The 23,996-nt window shown below is 40.0% G+C and overlaps 1 protein-coding gene across 1 annotated transcript in view; it reads left to right on the plus strand.

Annotated features, from left to right (window-relative positions):
* The window catches only part of CASK (calcium/calmodulin-dependent serine protein kinase (MAGUK family)), a 437,172-nt gene extending 413,450 nt beyond the window's left edge, over positions 1–23,722 (plus strand). Inside the window, exons 20-25 of the mRNA XM_012642796.1 lie at positions 531–646; positions 8,048–8,128; positions 8,231–8,311; positions 11,400–11,602; positions 18,680–18,763; positions 22,353–23,722. Coding sequence (XP_012498250.1) covers positions 531–646; positions 8,048–8,128; positions 8,231–8,311; positions 11,400–11,602; positions 18,680–18,763; positions 22,353–22,529 — 742 coding nt within the window. The 3' untranslated portion in view covers positions 22,530–23,722. The remainder of the gene's footprint in view (positions 1–530; positions 647–8,047; positions 8,129–8,230; positions 8,312–11,399; positions 11,603–18,679; positions 18,764–22,352) is intronic.
* The last annotated feature ends 274 nt before the right edge of the window (positions 23,723–23,996 follow it).

Raw genomic sequence — 23,996 nt, forward strand, 5'->3', positions numbered from 1 at the left:
CCAGACCTTCCCCACTCTCCCACTTATTAGCTGTGAGATTTGGGGCAAATTGCTTGACCTCACAGTCCTTTACTTCTCTCATCCATAAAATGGTGACGCAGTTACCTATGTTGTTAGCAATATTAAATGAATCAATACATGTAAAGTTCCTAGAAAAATACCTAACATTAAATGCTCAATACCAGCTAATGAGTGATAAAGCCAGGATTCAAACCAGGCCTGTCTTGACTCAAAATCCCATGATCATCCCACTGTATCTCACAGCCACATGTTGAGGCTTCTAATCTGTGTTATCAGTTAGTGTATGCTAAAGGAATACAATGCCATTTTCATATAAGCCTATACTTTTAAAACATTTCTAGGAAATTGTCATGAAAAACAAAGAACAACAGGCTTTATTTGAATCATCTGAAAGATTGTGATGAATATATTTGTGATGCTTCATGTAAATTCTTCAAATGATTCTTCTATTTTATCAACACAAAACTATACATTAATTTTGTTGGGTTTTTTCTTTCTTTGTGTACTAGGCGAGTAGCTTGCATTGCCATGGAGAAGACCAAACAGGAGCAACAGGCCAGCTGTACTTGGTTTGGCAAGAAAAAGAAGCAGTACAAAGATAAATATTTGGCAAAGCACAATGCAGGTAGGGAAAAGTACAACTAGTTACCGAGGCTGGGTTAAGCATCTCCAAAACCTAAAGAAATACAACTTTTCAATTCAGTCTTCAGAGTTCTCTGTCCAAAGAGAACCATATGAAAATCTTCATCAACTTGCAAAACCTTTAAGAAACCCTTACCTCCAATTAATATGTTGGTTTATTTGCCAGATATCTTACAGAGCTATAATTTATAGGATGAAAATGCTATTTTGAAATAGTATCCTCCGGAACTGAAAGAACCCAACATGTTAAGTCCTCCCCTGAGTGCTTGAGAGTTTGCTGAGTCACCAGGATTCTTACCTCCTTGGCTGGGATTGGCCTTGAGCAGATACCCTCCCTCCTGGCTCCTCTCTGGCCCTTGGACATAGCCCCATGGCAGATAATCTAAGGGCAAAGATGTTCTCTTATCAGAGAGCTGTGCTGCAATTGGTTCACTGGTTAGTTTGAAAGAGCACAGATGACATGGATGCTAACTTGGTTAGTCAGTTTCTGTGACTGGTTGTCTTCCCTCATGGTATTTCCAGACCCCTAAAAGACCAAGGATATTACCTTGGCCCTCCCTTCGTACTATGTATGTTTGTCTATATGGAAGCTTGTGTTTAAGTCAAAATGTTCACTTGTTTTGTTAAAAACTGAAATGAATACCAAAAAAGCATGATCTGTCATTGCAATAGAATTCCCAGAAGATTCACAGGATGTAGCTTGAGCTAAAAGAAAATGCATGGTGATATACAGAGTTGGATTTACCTATTTTCAATAACTTCTTAATATGACTCCTTTTATAAGGAACTTTTTCCGAGGAATTGAAAGCCCAGACATTGGCATTAGATTATTTCCCAAGGTTTCAGAAATAACTGCAAAAATCAAACAAATGGCCAAAAAAACAAGTGAATCCAATCATACATGCCCAATGTGACAATATAATGTTTCTGACAAATACAAAATGCATTTTTCTCTGTAGAATGTTATAACATGCATTAGCATTCACTAGGAAAAATTATTTAGAAACTCTGGATTGTTCACTTCTCAATCAGAGATTAAAAGTAAACATTGTGAAATGTTGTATAGGCCGGGCACAGTGGCTCACACCTGTAATCCCAGCACTTTGGGAGGTCAAGACAGGAAGATTACTTGAGCTCAGGAATTTGAGACTAGCCTGGGCAACATAGCGAGACCCCATCTCAACAAAAAATTAAAAAATTAACCAGGCATGGTGACATGTGACTATAGTCCCAGCTACTTGGGAGGCTGAGGCAGGAAGATCCTTTGAGCCCAGGAGTTCAAGGTTATAATGAGCTATGATTATGCTGCTGCACTCCAGCCTGGGAGACAGACTGAGACCCTATCTCTAAAAAAAAATAAAAAAGAAATGCTGTATAATGTGGAATGAATGTGAGTGGCCACATGGGTTAAGTTTAAATGGTTCAGTTAAATGAGGAGTCTTTCCCTTCACATTAGTTACATGGTACCACATTTTTATTTCTAATAATATGTATCATTTCTGATTATGTACTACTATAGAGCACTAGTCTCATAGAGCACTGGTCTCATAATGGCTTTTTTGGTTTTATAAAGGGAAGAAATATTTAAAGCAGACTAGTAGACATATGTAGTAAGTATTAAGTAAATGCTCAAGTAGTGCTATTTGAAGAAATACACCGCAGAGCCGAGTGTGATGGCATGCATCTATAGTCCCAGCTACTAGGGAAGCTGAGGCAAGAGGATTGCTTGAGCCCAGGAGGTCAAGGCCAGCCTACGCAACATAGTGAGACCCCTTCTCTAAAAAATAAAAATTAAAAAAATAAGAAAGAAACGTTGCTTAACACAAAATGTCAGTATTTGCTAAGTCTCCTTAGCAGTATTGCTAAGTCTCCTTAGTTGCCTTTATTTCCATCAGCTTCTAACAATCTAACACAATCAAACAGGCTCACAATAATGATGTGTTGACATTATAAAATATAAGAAATTTATATGTCTTACCTTGTAATTTTTATAACAGTGTTAAATGATACATATAGATGGCACTAAAATTAATTTAAGCCTAGAAAAGCAAAGAAACGGCTGGTTAAGGCTGTCAGTTCATCGTTAGTTTTATATTCTATTGACAGAGGGTGTGTAGACATGACTATTCAATTTGCCAATATTCTTTAATTCAGCTCTGAGGAAAAATAAGCGAATTCATTGAAATACTAGAATTCTCTAAATGCTGACAAAGAATCAATTTAAGAATTGTGCCAGGGAATCTGCATCCAGTCTGACAGCCAATGTTTTCCATGGTTCACTTTTTCTGTTCTTCGGCCACCAGGGCATCACTGATCTTCTTCTGTTGTTCCCATTCTCTGATTCCTATTAGGTGATGCACAGTGGTCCTGCAAATGCACTTGTGAGCTTAACAGGCAGCCTTAGATAGGACCAGGAATTAGCACACCTGAGTAACCATGCCACTTGGGCAAATCACTTAGCTCCTATGGGCCGCGAAACAAGGGAATTAGGTTAATCAATCAAGGAGATCTTCTCTAATGCTAAAATTCAGTGGATCTAATGTTCTTTCATCACTGGGCCTGACAAATGGGTATCATTTAATGAGGCCAAGTATTCTCATACTGTCCCTTATGTCAGGTTTTAGCTCTCTGGTAAACATTGCCTATCAAGGTTGAAAGGTATTGCCTTCAATATAGAAGGCAGGAGCCTAATAGGGGTAGAACAGAATTGCTTTTCCCTCTGTCATTTGACATTACACCTCTTATCCCAAACCATTTACCTATCTAAGTTTTTGTAAACTTAAAATGAAGAAAGGTGGGGGCAGGGGGACCTACTGCCACCACTTTTTTTATTATCGTCAATATTTTCCTAACCAATGGTCTTCCAGGCATCAGAGCCTTCCTTGTCATGCTTAAGGGATTGTTCTATATATAAGTATTTGTCACTGTATATGAGGCCCTCCTTTGAAAGAAAGTCTGAGCTCCTTAGAAGGTCCCCTTTAAGTGTGTTTGTAGAACTTTGTGTTTAGGCTTATTTGTGATTCTTGAGTCAGAATATCATCATTAGGGTTTTCTTGTCCACAAAATAATCACTCATGAGCTCTCCTGTTAGTTTCTCTGATGGAGAGAGGATGCCCAGCTTTTTTCCTGGGCTTTCTGAAATACGCTTACTCACAAAGCCTAGTATTCCTTTATGCCACAATCTCTTCGGGTTTCTTCTGCTTCATCAACCAGCTCTTCCACTTTGTTCATTAGAAAGTCTAGAATCATTTGCTTAGTACCACCTTTACATTACAAGAGATTAGCTTGTCAGGAAGCAAAGTCAGGTATTTTATCAGTTGTTCTGCTTTTAGCTATGATGAAAGTATGTCCTAATTTGCAGAATTGCCCATATAAAGAATTGCTCTAAAATAGTAGAATACTATTAATATTAATCTCCATTGGTAAAGCAGGTGCTTTGAAAACTTGGAAATATCATAGTCTTTAATACCAAGAACTAGCCAGATGGGCTCATGGGCCACAGATCAAACTATATCTCTGAAGGATTTTTCTGGCTTTTTCAGAAGTTGATTATAAAATGCAGTATAATCTTTGTTCTTTCCATAGTACTCAGTAAATTAAAATAAAGGCCATATGTTTTGTTTCCTGCCTCAAATCTTTGAGAATTCATCATATATTGATGGTAAGATCTAAATCTTATCATCAAATTCTGAAGTTGTTTATACTTGTGGTACAAATGAAGGATGGGAACTTCGTCAATATCTGGAACGGATAGGAACAATAATATTAGATTAGTTATTTCCATTTCTGTCACTGGGAAATTCCACATACCTAGCTAAAGCAGAATTCTGTTCAAACTGTGTTGCCTGTATCTCACATCATAAAGTAGCAGCAAACCCATAAGTAAATTTTGTTCACACACACACACACACACACACACAGTGTTTAAAATAATTTTAATAAGTTATCACATTTGAAAGTCAGGCTATTTAACGTAAAAATTTGGGTTTCAGACTTCCCTTGGAAGAACAGGGAATGCGGCAATACCGGGTCCACTTTCTCTCTTAGCAACTCTGGGCTGTTAATGTCCCTTTTGAATGGACACTCATTCTCCACCCACCATCCCCACCACTCTGTTTTTGCACCTGGCCCACTTCATTCAACCACATTAGCTGCCTGGCCACTGCAGACATTTAAGCGTGCACTCCTTGGCCCAATGATACCGGTGTACAATGCACTTTTTAATTGGAGGTGTTTACAGTATTTGAAGATATTTGTAGCTTTTCCAACTGAGACAAGGATTCGATGTTAATGGCTTTTTTATGGAAAAGATTCAACTGGAAAGTAATTACGTAAATACTTAAAAGAAGTGTCTGGAATGTTGAATAGCTTACCAGGAAATTAGGGTAATATGAGCAAACTATGCCAGACAGTATTTCTGAATCCTTGGGAATAGATTTGATTATGACGCGTGTATTTTTTTTTTTTTACAGCAAGTACATTCTCTGCAAGATATAAAAGACTTTTAGCCACATGCATTTGGTGCAAAAAGCATTGTTGTGCTCCTAGAAGAACTGTACTCTATAGGCATTGAGATTCCTCAGTCCCAGGACTTCTAAAAGTCAGTTCTAGATCAAGTTACTAATGTAAACTTTTTTAAAAGTTAGAAAGTATTCATTAATTTATTTTTTTAAATGTTAGAGTCTTGAAATACCCTATTTACATACATACATATGAACATAGAGGATTTCTACAATACCATTCATAAGTGTGTTTAAATTATGCTTAATACCACAAATTGGTACTGTTGACTTTAAAAAGTTGTTCTTTTTTTTGTCTTGAATCAAACAACTCTAAAGACAACAAAAAGTGGCCCATAACCTCATTGCCCTGTCGACATTTTTAAAAATATGATAATAGTAATAGGCACACAAAATTAGAAATTGCAAACAGCACAGCAAGGTACAAAGTGAAAAGCAAAAGGCTTCCACATCTACATTCTCTGAAGAGGGTTTCTTGTAACTATTCCCAGACAAAATTTCTATGCGTATGCTAATATATAAATCCCACTGGCTTTTTTATAAGGATACTGTTAAATTTTTATTAAAATGAGTTTGTTTCTTGATGTGATTTATTTGCCTTGTGTTTAGAATATTGCATGATAAAGTTTATTTTGTGCATATTATACTTTTATTTTACTAATATATGAAAAGCCATATTTCAATGACCCCTGTACATTTTTCATGCTGTCTCACTCCCAATGGCCTCTGTGCATGTAAGTAACCTGTTGAATGACTATGCCTCTGTGTTTTTGACAGTTTCCTTTTATTAAGTCCTTTTTTTAATCAGCAAGCAACTTAAAACTTTTAAGAGTTCAGTCTTTAAGTGTTCTCCTAATATTTCTTGTATCTTTTATTTTGAAATACCCTTTTTTATTGTTTCTCAACCCTCTGACCATGTGGTGATTTCATTTAGACTAGAGTAACCTCCTCATGCTACTCATTTCTGGTTAAGATATTGATGTTTAACATATCTGTTCTTTGTTTGTGGTGTTGATTATTGATATCTAACTCATGTTTTTTAAAAAAATGACAAGTCTAAATCTGATAGGATTAGAGTTAGGACTCTGTAGAGGGGGAGGGATGTGTATACCATTCGGAAAGCTTGTGTCATCATCTTGCTCTTTCGTGAGATGCTTGATTATTTTTATATGATAAAACATACCAGCTTGTTGATGCACTTCTTTCATAAGGATACTTTTTCTTGGTGGAACTATCACTCAGAGCGCAATAGGTGTAGAAAGCAATGCCATCAGCACTCCTGCTTTTATTTTTGCAACTCTCATCACTCCATTGCTGCTGCAGACTAGCCAGCTCTACAACAGAGAGCCTCACGTTCATTTTAATTTTGTGAATCTGCACTTCTGAACACAGAAAACATTTCTTGGTTTTCAGCTGTTGCTAGAAAATATGCTTTAAGACTTAGTCAATCTTTATGGAATCAAGTTATCAAAAGAAAACAAATGCACAAATACCCATTAATATGCACTAACCCTTACTTTAATACATTGTCTTTCTTTTCTTATATATTTTGAGAATGATACTTTTTGTTTGTTTGTTTCTGATCTATTACATGCCAGAGTATTTTATTTGACATTTTTAGATTCTCTGCTACTAAGGACTGAGCTGATATTCACAATGATTTGGCCATATTGTTTCAGGGAGTAGAAGTTTCTCTTAATGATTTAACTGAAACATCCCAGATTCCTTTATTACACTATGGAATCAATTTTATTGGATTTATTTCAACCCCTCTAAAATCCAGGGCTTATTCAGTATTCTTTTTAAAAAAAAAAGGAAACTTCAGTGTATAACTGACAGCATTTTGGTATGACCATGCAAAAAATATTACAGGAAATATAGACATATGATTTTAGCCTTTTGTGAGAATTTTCAAATGTGTGTGAGAGTTGGACCATGTTGAACTTCAACAGCAATGGTCATCCACTCAAGAAAGTTTCGTACATTACTTGAAATTGTTTTTGTAATGGTGTTAAGAGGCAGGTTTCAAAAAATACTTGCTGAAGTATTTCTTCTCAGTCTGTAATGATTAGAGAACTACCCCCTTGCAAAAGTTTCCAAGCTCAGACTCTGCTTCATGATTCTTTCCATCCTGTCCATCCTTATCTACCACACACAGGCTGCCCAAGTAATGGCTGACAGGGTTTCAGGCCCAGGGAAGCATGTTCTTCTACTTACATACCCAAGACTTTCCATTGAATGGATATCTGGATTACAATAAAACTTGTGAGATGCTCATTTAAAAGCTTGTGAAATAGTTACAGAACTTGACTTTGAAAGAATCTAGCATGTTACCTTCATCAACTCTGTTGAAAGAAAGAACCATGAAGTTAAAGACCAGCTGTCCATGCATTTCTCATCTATCTCTACCAATGATCTGGCTGGCCCCTCTCTTGGTTAACTTTAGTTGCCTTCATGCTGTATTCATGTTGGTCACTGTCTGTAGATTTTTTCTTTCTAGTATTGCTGATTTCTTAGAATTAGAAAAATATGAACAGCATGTGGTTTTGAATGAATTCATATGATTTGTTGGATACTGCATGAAAAGATATGCAGTATCTTTTAGAATTGGACTTTTATGCATGTGTTCAGCATATCTTTGGATGCCCCTGATTCTAAAGTGCATTTTCATGGGCTTAAAAGTGAAATTTCCTCCCTAAAGGGTATAGACTTAAATTACATATAAGCCATATATCATAAGTTGGATTCATATTTTTTAAGACATGGTTTTAATATAACTGTAGTTTTGCCAGTAAAATTATAATTTACCTACATGAAATGTTCATGCTGTAAATTGACCTTTCTTCTAAATCTTTGCATTTTAGTGTTTGATCAATTAGATCTTGTCACATACGAAGAAGTAGTAAAACTGCCAGCATTCAAAAGGAAAACACTAGTCTTATTAGGTAAGTTTGATTGTGTGACTTGCTTCTGCTCACCTTCAAAACATTTTGTGAACATTATTAAGTGTTGTCAATTTTAACATTATTTTTAAAAAAATGACATAGGTGCACATGGTGTCGGGAGAAGACACATAAAAAACACCCTCATCACAAAGCACCCGGATCGGTTTGCGTACCCTATTCCACGTAAGCAATGTCTCAATCTCTTTTCGTTATATTTTTTCTATCACTTTTTTAACCTTATAATATACATATTTTTTGATTACATAAGTGGTAACTGTTCATTGTAAGAAATCTATAAAATCCAAAAAAGAACAAAGAAAAAAAATGAGTTAACAATAATTCCAACTCTATTTCCCCAATAATAGGTACTATAAATATTTTACCGCATACCTTTCTAGGCTTGTTTTAGTGCAAATATATATATAGTTTATGTGTGTGTGTTATGTTTGTGTGTTTTTAATAAAACTAGGCTCATTCATTGTGTTTGTATCTTAATTTTTCTAACAGTATGTCGTAAACGCTACCTAGATGAATTATTCTTCAGAAAAACAAGTTTTAATCATTGTATAGTTTTGGCTAATATGACAATATTTTACTCAATCAGTATCTAAATTATGACTTCTTATCACTTTTAAAACCCAATCAATGTGCTATCAGTTGTTTACTATAAAGAATTTCAAATCTGTAAGATTTTTAATTCCCCTTATGTTCTATATCTTATTCTTAACCTCTTGCCCTCTTCATTTCCTTAACTGTAAATGAAGTAATTCTGGGGTTGTAATGAGAATTTGAGATCATGTGTGTGAAGCACTTAGCAGAGGGAGGATAAGTGGTCCATCTTACCACTATCATTTTATTATTATCATCATTATTCTAAAGTTTAAAATTTCAATCCCGAAAGCTTTCTAGCAGATAGAGCTCTGTTCAGGCTGGGAAGAGCTAAAGGAGAATGATTTCTTTTAAGAGCAACAGGAGAAAATGTGAGGATTTGCTCCATCCTATAGGGCCTTCAGATGCCTTCCTGAAGCAATGTCAACATCACTTACAGTTATCTGTACACCTCAGAGAGCCAGGAGGCTTCAGAAAACCACCCTCGGCTGGGCGCGGTGGCTCACACCTGTAATCCTAGCACTCTGGGAGACCGAGGCAGGAGGATCGCTCGAGGTCAGGAGTTCGAGACCAGCCTGAGCAAGAGCGAGACCCCGTCTCTACTAAAAATAGAAAGAAATTAGCTGGGCAACTAAAAATATATAGAAAACATTAGCCGGGCATGGTGGTGCACGCCTGTAGTCTCAGCTACTCGGGAGGCTGAGGCAGAAGGATCGCTTAACCCTAGGAGTTTGAGGTTGCTGTGAGCTAGGATGACGCCATGGCACTCTAGCCCGGGCAACAGAGCAAGACTCTGTCTCCAAAAAAAAAAAAGCCAGAACCCTATCTGATTTACACAAGAAAAGAAGTTTACCAAATATCATTTCATTTGGTGCTACTGATGTTTTCTAGTTAAACACTTTAAAATGTTCTTTTAATTCCCCTTATGTCTAGATCATGAGTACAGGAAATTCAGCTAACATTTAACTTCTTCTTGACCATGTAACAATTGAACTTCCATGTTATTAAGTGGCCAGTTAACTAGCTTGGTTTTTTAAAGCTTACCTTTGCTGATGTCAATCGTGTCTACTCTCTAAAATATTTGACCCCAGATGTGTATATAACATATATTTAACTACTGCGATGACTGAAGATAGTACATCACTATATGATACCATTTCTTCAGCTTTTTATGTGCCTAGAAAGAGTTCCTCTTTAAAATGTCCACATTTTGACATTCATGAGCACTTGGCAGTTCCAATGGCCTAGCAGGAAAGGGGGAATTTCCTATTGGTTTGGGCTCATGTACACAGCAAAGAGTAGCATAAATTTGTTCTTGCTCAAGCAAGGAACCAAAGAGGAAAGGAGGAAATTGAAAGAAAGAGTAAAGGAGAATGGCAGGAAAGAAAGAGAAAAGAAAGGAAGGAAGGAAGGAAGGAAAAGGGGAGGAAGGAACAGAGAGAGAGAATTAAAACAAATGTTCTTGGATCATCTAGAAAAATTTAAAGTGTGTTTTGCAGGATACTGGTCCTATTAATATCCACAGAACTAGGGTTATTGGCATATACTTTAGTATACACATACTTAGGTGAGAGGCAGACAAACCTTTTCTGTAAAGGACCAGATAGTAAACATTTGAGGCTTTGAAGACCATATAGTCTCTGTCACAGCTACTCAGTTCTGCCATTGTAGTATGAAAGCAGCCGTAGACAATATGTAAACAAATGTACATGGCTGTGTTTCAGTAAAACTTTATTTACAAGAACAGACAGTTCTTATACTTACACGAACCAATTTACCACCTCCTGGTTTAGGTCTTTCATAGTAATTATGGCCACGTCTGGCTAAGGTCACTGTGTTTTCAATATGGTGTGTCTTTTGCTGTATTCTAACATTCTCCTTTTGTAAGATGATATAGACCAGCACTATCCTACAGAACTTTCTGTGATAATGACAGCATTCTATATCTGCACTGTCTAGTACAGTAGCCATTAGCCACATGTGGCTACTGAACCCTTGAAATGTGGCTGGTAAGAAATGAAATTTAAATTTTATTTAATTTTAATTTATTTAAATTTAAATAACCATATGTAGTTTTCCATTTTTTTGTCCTCCTTTTTTCCTTCTGCTCAAGACCCAACTGCATTAAAGCATCCAGTGAGTTATGTTAATCTTGGGTCATTTCTTCTGGGCTGGCCCATCAAGGGGATGAAATATACCTCACCTAAACTGAAAGATTCACCAAACCAAACAACCCACTGGCTGCTGTGGTCTGATGTACACAGATAAACGGAGTTTCTAGAATTTAGTTCTACAAAGCTACTGGGGGTGAGAACAGGGAATGTGCAACATACACTAAAGAATCCACAGCTTTTAGGAAGAGATTGGGTCTCAGTATGTCTGTTGGAAACATAAGATCATCAGCTCAGCCTTTTTTTTCCTCATCTCAAATACCTTTTTATTTTATAGAATTGTCTCAAACATTATTAAAGTACATAAGACATTCTATTACATTTGACTATCTTTATACATCTTTATTTTTCTATAGAGTATGGCTATCTCAAGCAAGCTATAAATTGTGTCTTAAAATCCTGACAGAAGGTTCATAAACTAAGCTAGTCCCTTGTCAGTTTCCTTATTTCAGCTCAGCCTCTTAAGCCTCTTATGACATGTGACTTTGCAGATACAACCAGACCTCCAAAGAAAGATGAAGAAAATGGAAAGAATTATTACTTTGTATCTCATGACCAAATGATGCAAGACATCTCTAATAATGAGTACTTGGAGTATGGCAGCCACGAGGATGCCATGTATGGGACAAAACTGGAGACCATCCGGAAGATCCACGAGCAGGGGCTGATTGCGATACTGGACGTGGAGCCTCAGGTAATGCCTGGCCACCTCGAACTGCTAACATCCTGCCTGCATGTGGATAAGCTGAGATTCTGAAATCAAAAATGCCATCAGAAAGTCGTGGGTCACATAAGAATTTCATAAACAACAGGAAAGTATCAGTAATCCAGGCACCATGGGTTAACAGTTTAGAATGCAAGGGGTAGGGAACCTGCGGCCTTGGGACCACTTGTGGCCTTTTTGGATCCTTGAGTGCAGCCTTTTGACTAAATCCAAATTTTACAGAACAAATCCTTTTAATAAAGGTATTTGTTCTGTGAAGTTTGGATTCGGTTGAGGGGCCACACTTGGGGGTCTGGAGGGCCACATGTGGCCTTGAGGCCGCAGGTTCCTCACCCCTTTAGGAAGCAGAGATTATTCTCTTAAGAGGTTTGTTATACTCAGAAGCTCAAAAAAGTACCTGATTGAGTCTGTGCCTGCCAAAAATCCTACAATCATCTGACCTCAGGATGAGACTCTGGCACTTTGTTATCCCAACCAGGGACCTTTCCTCTCTTGGTATAGCTCACGCTGGACCATCAGAGCCTCCACCAGCAGCTTATGTTAATCACCAGCGAGACTGATCCTGGGGCCTGGATCTAAAACACAGCACTAGCTTTATGAAAGCAAGCGTGAGTGAGCCCAGATGTCAAATGGAACAGGGATGGAACCCCGTGGTGGCTCTCAGCCTCTGCCATCTCCGTACCTGAGGACAGTGCCTGACCCTGAGCTAAAACTAGGAGAGATGGAAAACTGGGAGAGGACGCAAAGGAGAGCCAGACACAGAGATGATTAAATGATTTGTAGATAAGTCTTATGCAAGAAACAATAGGAATTATTAAATTTGAAAAAGAGAAAGCTGAAGGCTTTGCATCATAAATGCTGACGAGCTGTTTTTTCATCCCTCAGTACAAACCAAGTAGAAGTGCGATGTAAAGCATGGTAGGAAGGATTTGGGAGTTGCAGGTCAGGGTAGGTTACAGGAGAGGCTCCAGGGTGCCCTTGTCCCTCCAGGGTCTGCCATTTCTAAGACGGATCTGTACCCAAACTCCCTTATCACTTAGAAGTACAATCAGTCCACCACCTGCTGAGATGGTAGACCAGCTCCCTTCAAGCAGGCTCTGTTTCATCAGGAGGCTTACCTGGCTGTTGTAGGCAGGGCAAATCCCTGTTCAGGGGCTACGACATGAGACTTGGTCTCCTAGCCATCCCCAAAGCAAGGACAGAAGCTGCATAGCCAGGGTCTGTGTGACCTGGGGCCTGATGGCTCAGTTTCTGGGTTCTAAATCCTAACTCGTGGCCAATGGGTTCGCCCATTTCTGTTTTACAACACCTGATGGGGTTCTTGAACTTTGAGCTTTGGAAACCACAAAAAGACCTGGTTAAGGGGCTAGGGAGGAGAGCAACAGTAGGGTGAACACTATAGTTTACTTAACAATGAACTTGGACCTATATAGAACTAAATATATAATGTGTACCACAGATTGATTTTTGTTTAACTACTAATCCCTCCTTACTAGGGATTGGAAAAATCTTCTGGCCAGGGGTGGCTAGAGGCAAAGTCTCAATCCTGGTCCTGGTCTTCGACATCCTCTCCTTGGGTTCCACACTGGTCTTCACCTGAACGTCGTTTTCTGCTGGTAGTAATGTCTCTAGCAGTATGCTGGCTGCAGGGCTCCTCAGACTCCCTCTGCATTACCTAAATCCACTTTCGAGGGCTTTCTGCCTTACCTGCCACCGCTGCTGCCGCCGCCGCCACCACCGCTGCTGCTGCTGCTGCTGCTCCACTCATAGCGTCCAGCTCTCCCTGTCTCCTTGCCCTTGCACAGCCATGCATTGCTCTGCACTGCTGAGCGGGAGACACTTCTCTCGACCTCCTCAGGACACCCACAGCAATTACTTTACCCATTGCACTTGGCCCGAGAGCACCTCCTCGCCCTGGCTGGGCGCACTCTCCCCTGCTCCCCTGACTGCTGGATGAGCTCACCTGCACCTTTCTCTCCTGCTTCCTCGGTCCCCACCTGTCAAAACTGTGATCTCTCAGGTCCACCTAACCTAGAGGGTCGGCCATAGGTGTCCTGGTCTCTGCCTGAGCCTCTTTGGGCCAGCAGTCCTGGGGACAGCGATCACCTCAGTCCTGCTCTTCCTGTTGGTCTGCTTGGCCACTCTGGTCCCAGGCTCTCCTGCCCGGTCCAGCCTCATGCCAGTCCTGGTCTCATGCTGACCGTTGCGTACTACAGTACAGCTTGGGGTGCCTGCAGTCTGCACTGACTGGGCTTTACCCTCGGGCTTTCCTGCCCTCAGCCCACTCTCTCCCTGTCTGGGCAGGCCCTCATCCTGTCTTCAGGATGCCCATGGCCATGAGCAACTTGTTTCAGGCACAGCCTCGTTGCTCCAGAGAGGCTCTTTCCTGAGGACATTTTTCTCCATGCCCTTTTCCCATCCCAGCTTGTTAGATTAACCCTTCTACTGTATCTCACGGACAGTTGGATCCACCAAACTTGTATTAAGCACTTATTATACACCAAGCACCGGGTCAGGAGCTAAGAATACAATTCAGAAGACAAGTTGGTGAGGATGAAATTCCTTCCTCGATATACATCAGAAACTGTCCATAACAGAAATAAATGCCTCATGGCATTTTTTTAAAGCCTCTCACTTCATGTGGACCATAGAAACACCACCTAACACTGATGTTCAGCTCTTTTAGTGCAGGTCTAATACTTTGTGCCATCTTATTTTAGATAATTAAGGCCAAATTGAGCACATATCTAATAATACTATATGATAAGATGTTGTGGTCCAACTTTAAAACTAGAAGACCATGGTAAAGACATTAAACTTTAAAAAAATTAATAACCTGGCTTCTTATAAAATAATAATAGTGTTCTTACAGTGCTTTATATTTTGCCAAGTGTTATTACTCCTTACCTAATCCTTGGAACACTATAAGATACAGATCAGTGTCTACTTTTGTAGATGAAGATACCAAGGCTTAACATAACTGTGACTCGACTAAGGTTTTACAGCCAATTGAAAGTGAGGTTTCATCTCGAACTCTGTTGGTTGTCTTATTTTCATTTTTTGCAATAAATCCCAACCTCCTCTCACTGTGCCATCCTAGAAGAGATAGCCCTGGGAATCCTCAAGATGGTCCAGTTTACGTGTAGTAGTACAACTTAAATCCTAATTTTTTTTAATGTTTAGAAAAATCTATAAGGCAGTCAAACCTGGAAAAACTATAGAATTTATTTCTCATGGAAAGAAGGCTATGGCTCAGAAGCTCATCTGTGTCCCTAAAGCTGAAACAATAATAGCTCCAATGTACGATAAGAGCTTAATGTGACAGTTTTAGATTTCAACTTAATTCTGGTGTATCCATTTACAGCATTAAAAAGTTAACAGTAGCAGAATATCTGTGGTTCTGCTTTTGCCCACAGAGACAAAGATCATCACCAAGAAGTAGCTTACAGTCTTGTTAGGAATATGTACTTCAAAGCAAGAGCCAGCTTCTGAACCAGAAGCTATTTTGTTAAATCTGTTGGCTCTCTTGAGATTGGTTTTGGGGTTGCTGTGCTCTTCCTAAACCCTTAGAATTTTGTACAAAATAAGTCAGATACCTTTCCCCTATATAATTTTTATGTTTGCAAACCAGATTAGTCTTGTAGATATCTGCATCTTAGCTACTTGGGTCAAACTTGAGGATGGTAACCTGCGATTAGTTATTGGCCACAGCTGAGCCATAAAATCAATTTTTATCCCCACAGAAGAGAACTAAAGAATTAACTTAAAATGTTCAGTTAATGTTACTTTGACTATTTGAATCCAGCGTGTTTTCAGTGATCTTTCTAGAGTGTACTCTCCCTTATACCCCCGTCCCCTCCCTCCTTCTCTCTCTCTCTCTCTCTCAACCTTTCTGGGATTCAGAAAGAGAGATTTGCCTGTGAATATTAACAAATTTGTGTCTCATCTTGAATCAGGAAGAGGGTTTAGAGTTCATCTTTAGGTCACCTATTAACTGCCTAAGAAAGGGGAATCCTTGTGAGCAGGTCCATTTCCTGTCCCTAAAGTAACTCTGAACCTCAGCCAGGCTGAGACTGCACCAAAAATGGCACCCACCTGAGACCCATAAGTAGAGGAGAGTATGGGGACAGAGACCTTCAAGAACAGATGAGGAAATATGCGGTGACTCTGCTGAAGATATGAGGCCTACTAGACAAGAAAATCTCACTCAGCATTTGAGGCATCTTAGAATTTTCAAAAATACAATAATATAAGATAGAAATGGGAAATGAAAGCCATTGGAAAGGAGGGGGAAGCAGAGATGCTAACCACAGGGGCTGCTGTACTTACTGTGATAAACATTAAATTTGGCTCTGAGCTTCCTGGCCACCAAGGCAAAAACAGGAATCAAGGAATATAACCTGATCCTTAGACACAAGAAGCCTTTGGCAATGTGATGAACATGGCCCTCGTTGATGGTTTTATGCAGCAAGTGTAGAACGACCCTCACATGTTTATCGATATAGACTTAGAGATGGATAATCTGCAGGGAGCTAAACTAATGTTTTCCAAGGAGTTTGTTTTCTGCTGTCATAATATGATAGCAGGCTAGAACTGAAAACATTCAAAGGATTGGGTAGCTAACAGGCTGGGTCACTGAGTGGAGAAAAAAAAATTCATGCCCAGTGCGTCATCCTTGACTTCATCCGTGGGTTCTGTTCAGCATCCAGGCTGCGTGGACTTCCATCTGGCACTCAGAGTAGCTTCAGGGAGAGAAGCAAATGGGATTTTTTTTTTCCCATCTCAGTTGCCCAGAAGCTGGCTACGGGCGGGTGTGTGTGTGTGACGGGGTAGGGTGATGAGAAAACCTTCTGTCTCTTCTGACGCTGTGTTCACCTGATTATGAGCATAGGAAGGAAGGAAAAAAGGCCCAAGATAATATTGACAAAAAGGACATTTCTAAATGAGGATCCCTTTTAGCTCGATTGAGCTATATATGGACTTCTTCATGATGTTTGTTCCTTGCTAAAGTCTTCAGTCACAGAAGGATTGGCAAAGAGGCTGCTAGTTATATCTTTCAAAAATTAACATTTGCAAGCTCAAAGAGCTTTCTTATGACAGGAATCTGAGTCTGTGACTTTAACAATTAAAGAACTTTGATGGACAGATACAATGTGCCAGGCTCCCTTAACCCCCAAGAAGATACTGTGTGACCAAAATTCAGAAATAGAATCCTAGTGAAAGTGAGCGTTGCACTAAAAAAAGAAAGAACCTTTAATATCAAATTTGTTTCTTACATGCCTGTATATGCAAAGAGGCCAAGAAAGTCCCTCCAGCCAAGAGAGCAGAGTGTGTTCCAGTTGAACCTGCCTCAAAAAACAAGATAAATTTTAAGCAAATTATATTTACTGTTTTTACATTTAATTTTATCATAAAGGCAGTTTATGCCAGGTGCCATATTGGGCCTGAAGGAGAAACTGAACAAGACGTGGTCCCTGCCTCAAGGAGTGTACCTGCTAGTCCCCAGGGACCTGGGTTTCCAGTGTGATGGGTACTTCAGGAGCACATAGGAGGGGCCCAGAGCTCACAAAGAACTTTCCAGAGAAAATAACATCGGTACTGAATTCTAAAGGATTACTCAGCCAAGGAAAAGGGAAAGTGGGGAAAGGGAAGAGGGGACGGGAAGTCCCAACAGAGGGAGCAGTAAGTAAAAAGGCCAGGAAGCCGGAGAGAGTCTGGCCCTTTCTGGAACTGAAAGTAGTTCCTTAGTAAGGCTGGTCCATGGTGGGGAAAGGACAGAGAGAGGCTAAAGAGGTTGAGCACTGGCCCACTTGTGAGGAAGGGACCTGACATTCATGCTGAGGAGTGTACATTTTATCCTGAGGCCAAGTGGGAGCTATTAAAGGATTTTGAGCGGGGGAGCCATGGGATTTGCATCTCAGAAAGATCGTTCCAATAGCAGGGTGGAGTATGGATTGGAAAGTAGCAAAACTGGAGGCAGGGCAACCAGTGTACTTGCAATTACAGTAAACCAGGCAAAAAATGGAGCAATAGGAATCAGGCAAAGCAAATAAGTTTAAAGACCATTTAGAAAGCAAAATATGTGGGCAACAGAATAGATGTGTTAAATTCCATATAAAGGGCAGCAAGATATCACCCCCACACCTAGGGATTAATTACATGTCAGTTACTTATGAATTGAGCACCTGTATGTATTGGGTTTCGTTCCTTGGAAGGGACTTTGTAATCTCAAGAGTGCGATGTGAACTGACGCAGTAATCCCTTAGCAGAATCAACTCCTACAGCATCTGAGTGCAGTTTTGCAGTGCATCTATGCAAACTAATAACTTGCACAGTTAGAGGTTTTCACTGCCTTGGAAGGGAACTGAAAGGGGTCTCAGGTCCTTCTCCCTTGAGTGAAGCATTTTCAGGTGGGCCTACTCAGTGCCCACAGCCACCCAGTGTCTTTAGTGACAGGGCCAAGACACAAACCCTGGGGCTCCTGCCTCCAGCCCTGGGCAAGGTTCCCCTTCCCCATGAGTCCCGTGGGGCCTTTCATCAGGGCAATTCAGAAGGCCTTACGTAAGTGTGAATGGAGCCCTCACAGTTATAGTGGCCAGGATGTGCTCTCCTTGGTTAGCAATTTGAAATTTGAAATGTGATGGAGTGGGCTCCAGATCAGTAGGAAAGCCAGCCTACAGGTCCAAGTCTACCAAGTCTACCCTAAAATTTAAAGTCAGGCTACAACTAATAACCAGGTTTAAATGAACATTAACCCACAAAATCAGTATTAACTTTTACTAAGAAAAATAAATCAGATTGATTCATGAGATTTGTAAGAAAAATGTCCAGTTTGTCAACTTTTATTTTTTGATGGCTGTTTGTCCATCATTTAGAAGAAAAGGAGTAATAGAAGTTTTGTATAAAGTTGATAAATTTAATAATACCTTGCCTAAAATTTGAACCAAGGGCTTGAAATTTTTAGCTGTATAAATTTTTTATAGGCTCATTTGAAATTTACATTATTTATTTCTTCTTTTAAATCTCTCTCTTTTTTTTTTAACACAGGCACTAAAGGTCCTGAGAACTGCAGAGTTTGCTCCTTTTGTTGTTTTTATTGCCGCACCAACTATTACTCCAGGTTTAAATGAGGTAAGAATCAATCTGTTTATCCCCAGATAAGCTCACCCCATTGTAAGGATCCGTGTGTGTTGTGTATTCAAAACCAAAGCCCCATCACATTAAGACAACTAAATGAAGCTCTGCTTTGTTGTTGCTGCTGGGCAGTAAGATTTCCAGAGCTTGAGGTCCTCTTTCAGTATTAGGAATTAAGCAGCATAAACTGTGGTTCTTCTGAGATCAGAATCATTAGACAAATTCAAGCCTTAGTCCCCAGCACAGTCTGAAGCATGTCAGTCTACATTTGTAGCAAAAGGCTGCTCTGGTGAAAAGGGATGTAGAATAGAATGGACCATGGGACAGCCTGTGGCCTTATCCGTAAACCTACTTCTAAAGCCTGAGGGCATCTCATACCCTCCAGGGCTGCCAGCTCCCTCTCCTGGCAGGGATTGTGCTAAGGCAGCAGCAGCCCTCGGGCCAGCTCAGGGCCAATGACTGCCTTGCCTGAAGAGAGCTATAAGGAATCCATGACCTTGGCCTGGCTGCCCAGGTTCCCCTAGGCAGCCTCTGGAGTGGAATCCACATGGAATTTCTCTCCAGGCCCCTGGAGACTACCAAACCTAGAAATGAGCTCTGTCCACTGTCAAGCCAACTCAAGTCAGCAGCTGCCACAGAGATGGTACCTGTGAGAGTTGGCTACACCGTGGTACCAAGCTGATCTAGAAGGTTTTCTATTGCTGAGAAGATAGGAAACATCATTATCACGTGTCTGGTGAGCATAGCGGTACCTGTCTACTATAGCTTCCTTAGTTAAGAGGAGACTCCTATTCAAAGTTATCCTGAAGACTGTTACTTTCACAGATTCTAGAAACCATCAGAGGAATCTTGGCTCTGTTCAGTAAACACGAGCCTAAACTCACCCAAGCTCAAAATATGGTTAAATCAAGGTTTGGAAATTTTTACTCTGTGTACCTTGAAGAAAAACTAAATATTTAGATTTACCTGTGTTACTCATATTTTCAGTTATTATTTTTTGTCATTTCATTTGCAAAATGTTGAAAGAAAATTCTACTTTCCCATCTTATTTAATATACAAGCATATTTGAAATTCCGTATTGTGGCTAGCTTTTGTCCTTTGGTTGCCATGTATTTTTCTTGAATTATCATCTTTGTTTTTGTTTTGCCTGTTTTCCTGCCCTTTTACTAATTTTCCATAGCTGCCAAAATGGTGCAGAAAATTGCCTGTAAGTACCAGCTAGGAGGCGATGAAATACAGCCTTGTTTCTTTTAATAGATTTAGAATGTAGACATTTTGTTCCTACAAATCCTTGCTTTCGCTGTTAGAATAGAGGCATTTTGTTTTCACTGAGTTAAACCCTGCTCACTCACGTGTGAGTCAAGCACACAGGCAAGCTGTTGTCGAAGAAGAAACTGACAAAGATAGCTTCCTCTTATAAGATCCCTGTGAGGGAGATTTATTTTTCTGTAAGGAGACCTACATTAAAAATTGGATGCTTTTAGCCATAAATGTTCTTGAATACTTTCATCATGCTAGCTTTTGAGCAAATTATAAACCCCACTTGTGGTTTTTGAAGCCCAGGACTATATATTCAAATCGAATCCCCTAGCCCAGAGAGTGATGTTATAGGAATTGTTCTTTCTCATACAGGTAGGAACCACTCCTTTCTTTGGGTGAATTGCGTTTTTGCATTGTGTTGGTTGTAAAAAGCCACAGTGAAAATAGTATGCTTTTTAAGTGCAAGCAGAACATGCATTGATATGATCTTAGAAGGTCTGAGGTCTTATCTTCAACTGTAGTAGTTAACACTAACGTTCAAAGCACACGTGCCATGTCCTGCTTTGAAATTCCTGTAGAAGACGCCATACAGGTAGGACATTCTTGGTTCAGAGTGTCCTGATAGAAAAGATTGAGTTCCCAACTGTTGTGGTATCTGCCCATCCCCAGTACAATGCCAGGAAAGAATTAAGCAGTATCTTTATCTCACTTCTGATATGCTTTCCCAAAAGCTACACCCACAGAGCCAAGCCTTGCCTGGACCTCTCAACTGCCTGGTCAGGAAGGGTCTCTTGTGAATAACAGAGGGGCCTCAGAGAAGAGGAGGGGTCCTAAGCCAGCTCCTAGGTCCTGAAGACACTGCATCTTTTCTTTTCTCTGGAGATCTGTCTCTGTCACACTGGGCTCCCATTTCCTAGTAGAATTACTCTGTCTTACAGATTTAATGCTCATAAAATCCTACAGTGGCCAGTACCAGTCAGCCAAGTACTTGTGCTTTCAACAGCGTTTATTAAGTAAGCACTTACTGTGTGCAAGGCACTACGCCTAGCACTAGGGCATGGCAATGACAGGGTGCACAAGGCAAGTTTACTCCGTAGTTAGAGACAGAACAACAAATCAGATAAACAGGTATTTAATTGTATTTATATATATTTAAGACGCAGCTCAATAGCTCGCCAACCTAGTGTTTGCCAGGTGAGGGTGGGGGTGGGGGTAATTTGACTCACAAAGTTTCCTAGTTTCAAATTTGAACTTGCCCTTTGGGAGTTCAGCATAACAAATTTGACCCATGAAGATGCAGAGGCAGACTTCTTTCTGCTGGCCCCCAAGAGATCCCTGTCTTGAAAGAAGTGCCATCCTGTAGCGTAAGCTATACTCTCGTGACAAACTTGAGACCCTGAACTCCCTCCTACTGTTGGCTCAGCCCAGTGATAGTTCTTAAAATCTGTAGCAAGCTATAGTTTAGGAAACATCCTTTACTGTGGCAAACCTCCCTACAGTTCAGTAGCTTCTCTTCCTTCAGAATTGTTTTCATAAGAGATATGAGGACCTATGAACAGTGACATTTGTCTGGCCACATCCAGTGCAGGCCAATTTGGGGGGATTCATCAGATGCCAGTTGCTGTTTATTTGGGAAATGGCCTTATTCCATCCATTATTTGTAACATCCGGAAAGCTTTTGCCTCTGGCATCAGCTGCTATTGAGAGAGGGCCATTATATGTAATTGAATTCCTGGAACATGCTGAACTTTTAAGTAGAAAAAATACAACTTAAGTTGTTGTCCAAAGGCAGGGTCTTATTGGTGCAAATGCAGCCGGGCCCTGAGGCCTGTCTCAAGTGACCAAGGGGAAGGGGTGAAGAGCTCTGGCCTTGCTACCATAGCCCTCCTGCTGAATGAAAGAGTGGCTTGAGGCTAGGGCTGGGGTCTCCTGTGGGCCTGGGTTAGAGGAATGAGGAAAGGACAGCTTGGGCCACTGTAGCCACTGGTGACCCATGCCTCACATGGCCTTACCCCAACTGACTGTGGGGACAGTCACAGCCAGGCTTCAGTGGGGGTGATGTGTTTGCTGAAGAGTGTCTGTTTTCTCTGGTTCATCTGGTTTGTCGTGGAGCCTCCTGTTGCATGTTGAGCAGTCACCGTCCCCTCTCACGGAGCGGACTTGGCCTCGTGCGCAGATGCGGCCACGTCGGGGTCTGGCCTTGACTGTTCCTGACACTGGATCGAACAGAGATGTGAAAATAGAATGAATCCAACTGACTTCTCTCTTCTGTTTGCTTTTCCCTTCTCCCATGCCCACCCTTACCTCCGTCTCATCACCATTTAGGATGAATCTCTTCAGCGTCTACAGAAGGAGTCTGATATCTTACAGAGAACATATGCACACTACTTCGATCTCACAATTATCAACAATGAAATTGATGAGACAATCAGACATCTGGAGGAAGCCGTTGAGCTCGTGTGCACAGCCCCGCAGTGGGTCCCCGTCTCCTGGGTCTATTAGGCCCCTCCCCAGATATCTGAGCATAACTGGGAACACCTCATACATGGAAAAGCCTCTTTGTTATCGGCCTTGTGTCAGCAGGTCGTGGTCCCTAGAGACTACCTAGTTGTAGTGTGACCTACATTTATAATTATTGTCATGTCCGAATAGATAGGAGGAGAAAAACAATTACACACTAATTTAAAGAGACAGTATCTTTTTTAATCAGTTCTCCTAAACTTTAATAAAATGTATCTTTAAATGTATGTATTATTCAATCCTTTGGAATGTTATATTTTTGGAAATCATAGCTTTTTATTTCCAAGGCCCCTAAAAACTGCACAAAATAGATGCTGCTTTCTATAATCTATTTTAATAATAATAAACAATGATTCTGTTACCTTGACTGGGGGTGGAACACTACATTCTTTTTAGAGTCTGATTTTATGAATTGGAATCTCTTTCTTTCCTTTATTTATTTGAAATAATTAGTGTAGCGATTACAAAACAGTCATAAATTTTTAAAGGCCTTTTTTCTCTCTCTTTTTTTTTTTTTAGAATAGTATTTTTTTTTAAGTCCTTTATGTAACATCCAGATAATGTGATACTGTCTCTTTGAAGCACCCTGTAAACCTTTTAGAGATTTGAAGTTGGGTCTTGACTCTTAATGCATGTGGACAGTCGCGAGCGTTTATGCTGTCGGTGTGTCTGTGTTGGACAAACAATCTGTAATCTACAGCAAAGTACATTCCGTTCATAGGGCACACCCAGGGGAATAAGAATAAAATGCTATTATGACTAAGTTGTAAACCTATGCACATCCCTTGCATTTTGGGCAACTTTATAAAAAAAAACCTGATTTTTATTAATAATAATCATGTAGTGAAATGTGTTTGTAATTTTGTCTCAATTTAATTTGTTGTAAGGTGGGAGGGGGAATTGCTGGTTTCACCATTTCAGATCTGTGTTGTCTAAGAGTATTAACGTTTTAATTAAGCAAAGAAATGAGGATTTTTAATCTGTATGTAATTGTTTTAAAGCACCCATTTTAAGAGAAAATACTGTGCAATGAAGAAACCAGTTTAGGCATTTGCTATAAACTGAATTATTCCAAAAGAATAATCTATAACAGCCCTGTAAATTCCTTTAAAATGATAACTAACAGGATAGTTTGACCAATTTTTTTAAAATATACTTCCTTTTATGTGTTCAATAATTAAATGCCTTTGGGTCCTTCATTTCATTATAGATTTGTTCAGGTTTCCAAGTTGATAATCTTTTCGATTTTGTAATTTGTTAGATGCTCACTGAACCATTGAAGGCCCAGGAGTGAGTATCGGTTGGCCGGGCGACAAAGTAGCCTGCCCAGAGCACAGCTCAGAGGGCCATGAGCCCGAGGGCCACGGGTGTACTAGATTAGAGGCCGCCTATGGTTTCTCCTTCCTCTTGCTGTGTCCCTTGGCACAGGGGAATCATTTGTCCTTGTTG

This window comes from Propithecus coquereli, unplaced genomic scaffold (genome assembly GCF_000956105.1).
Source record: "Propithecus coquereli isolate 6110/MARCELLA unplaced genomic scaffold, Pcoq_1.0 Scaffold188, whole genome shotgun sequence".
Lineage (NCBI taxonomy): Eukaryota > Metazoa > Chordata > Mammalia > Primates > Indriidae > Propithecus > Propithecus coquereli.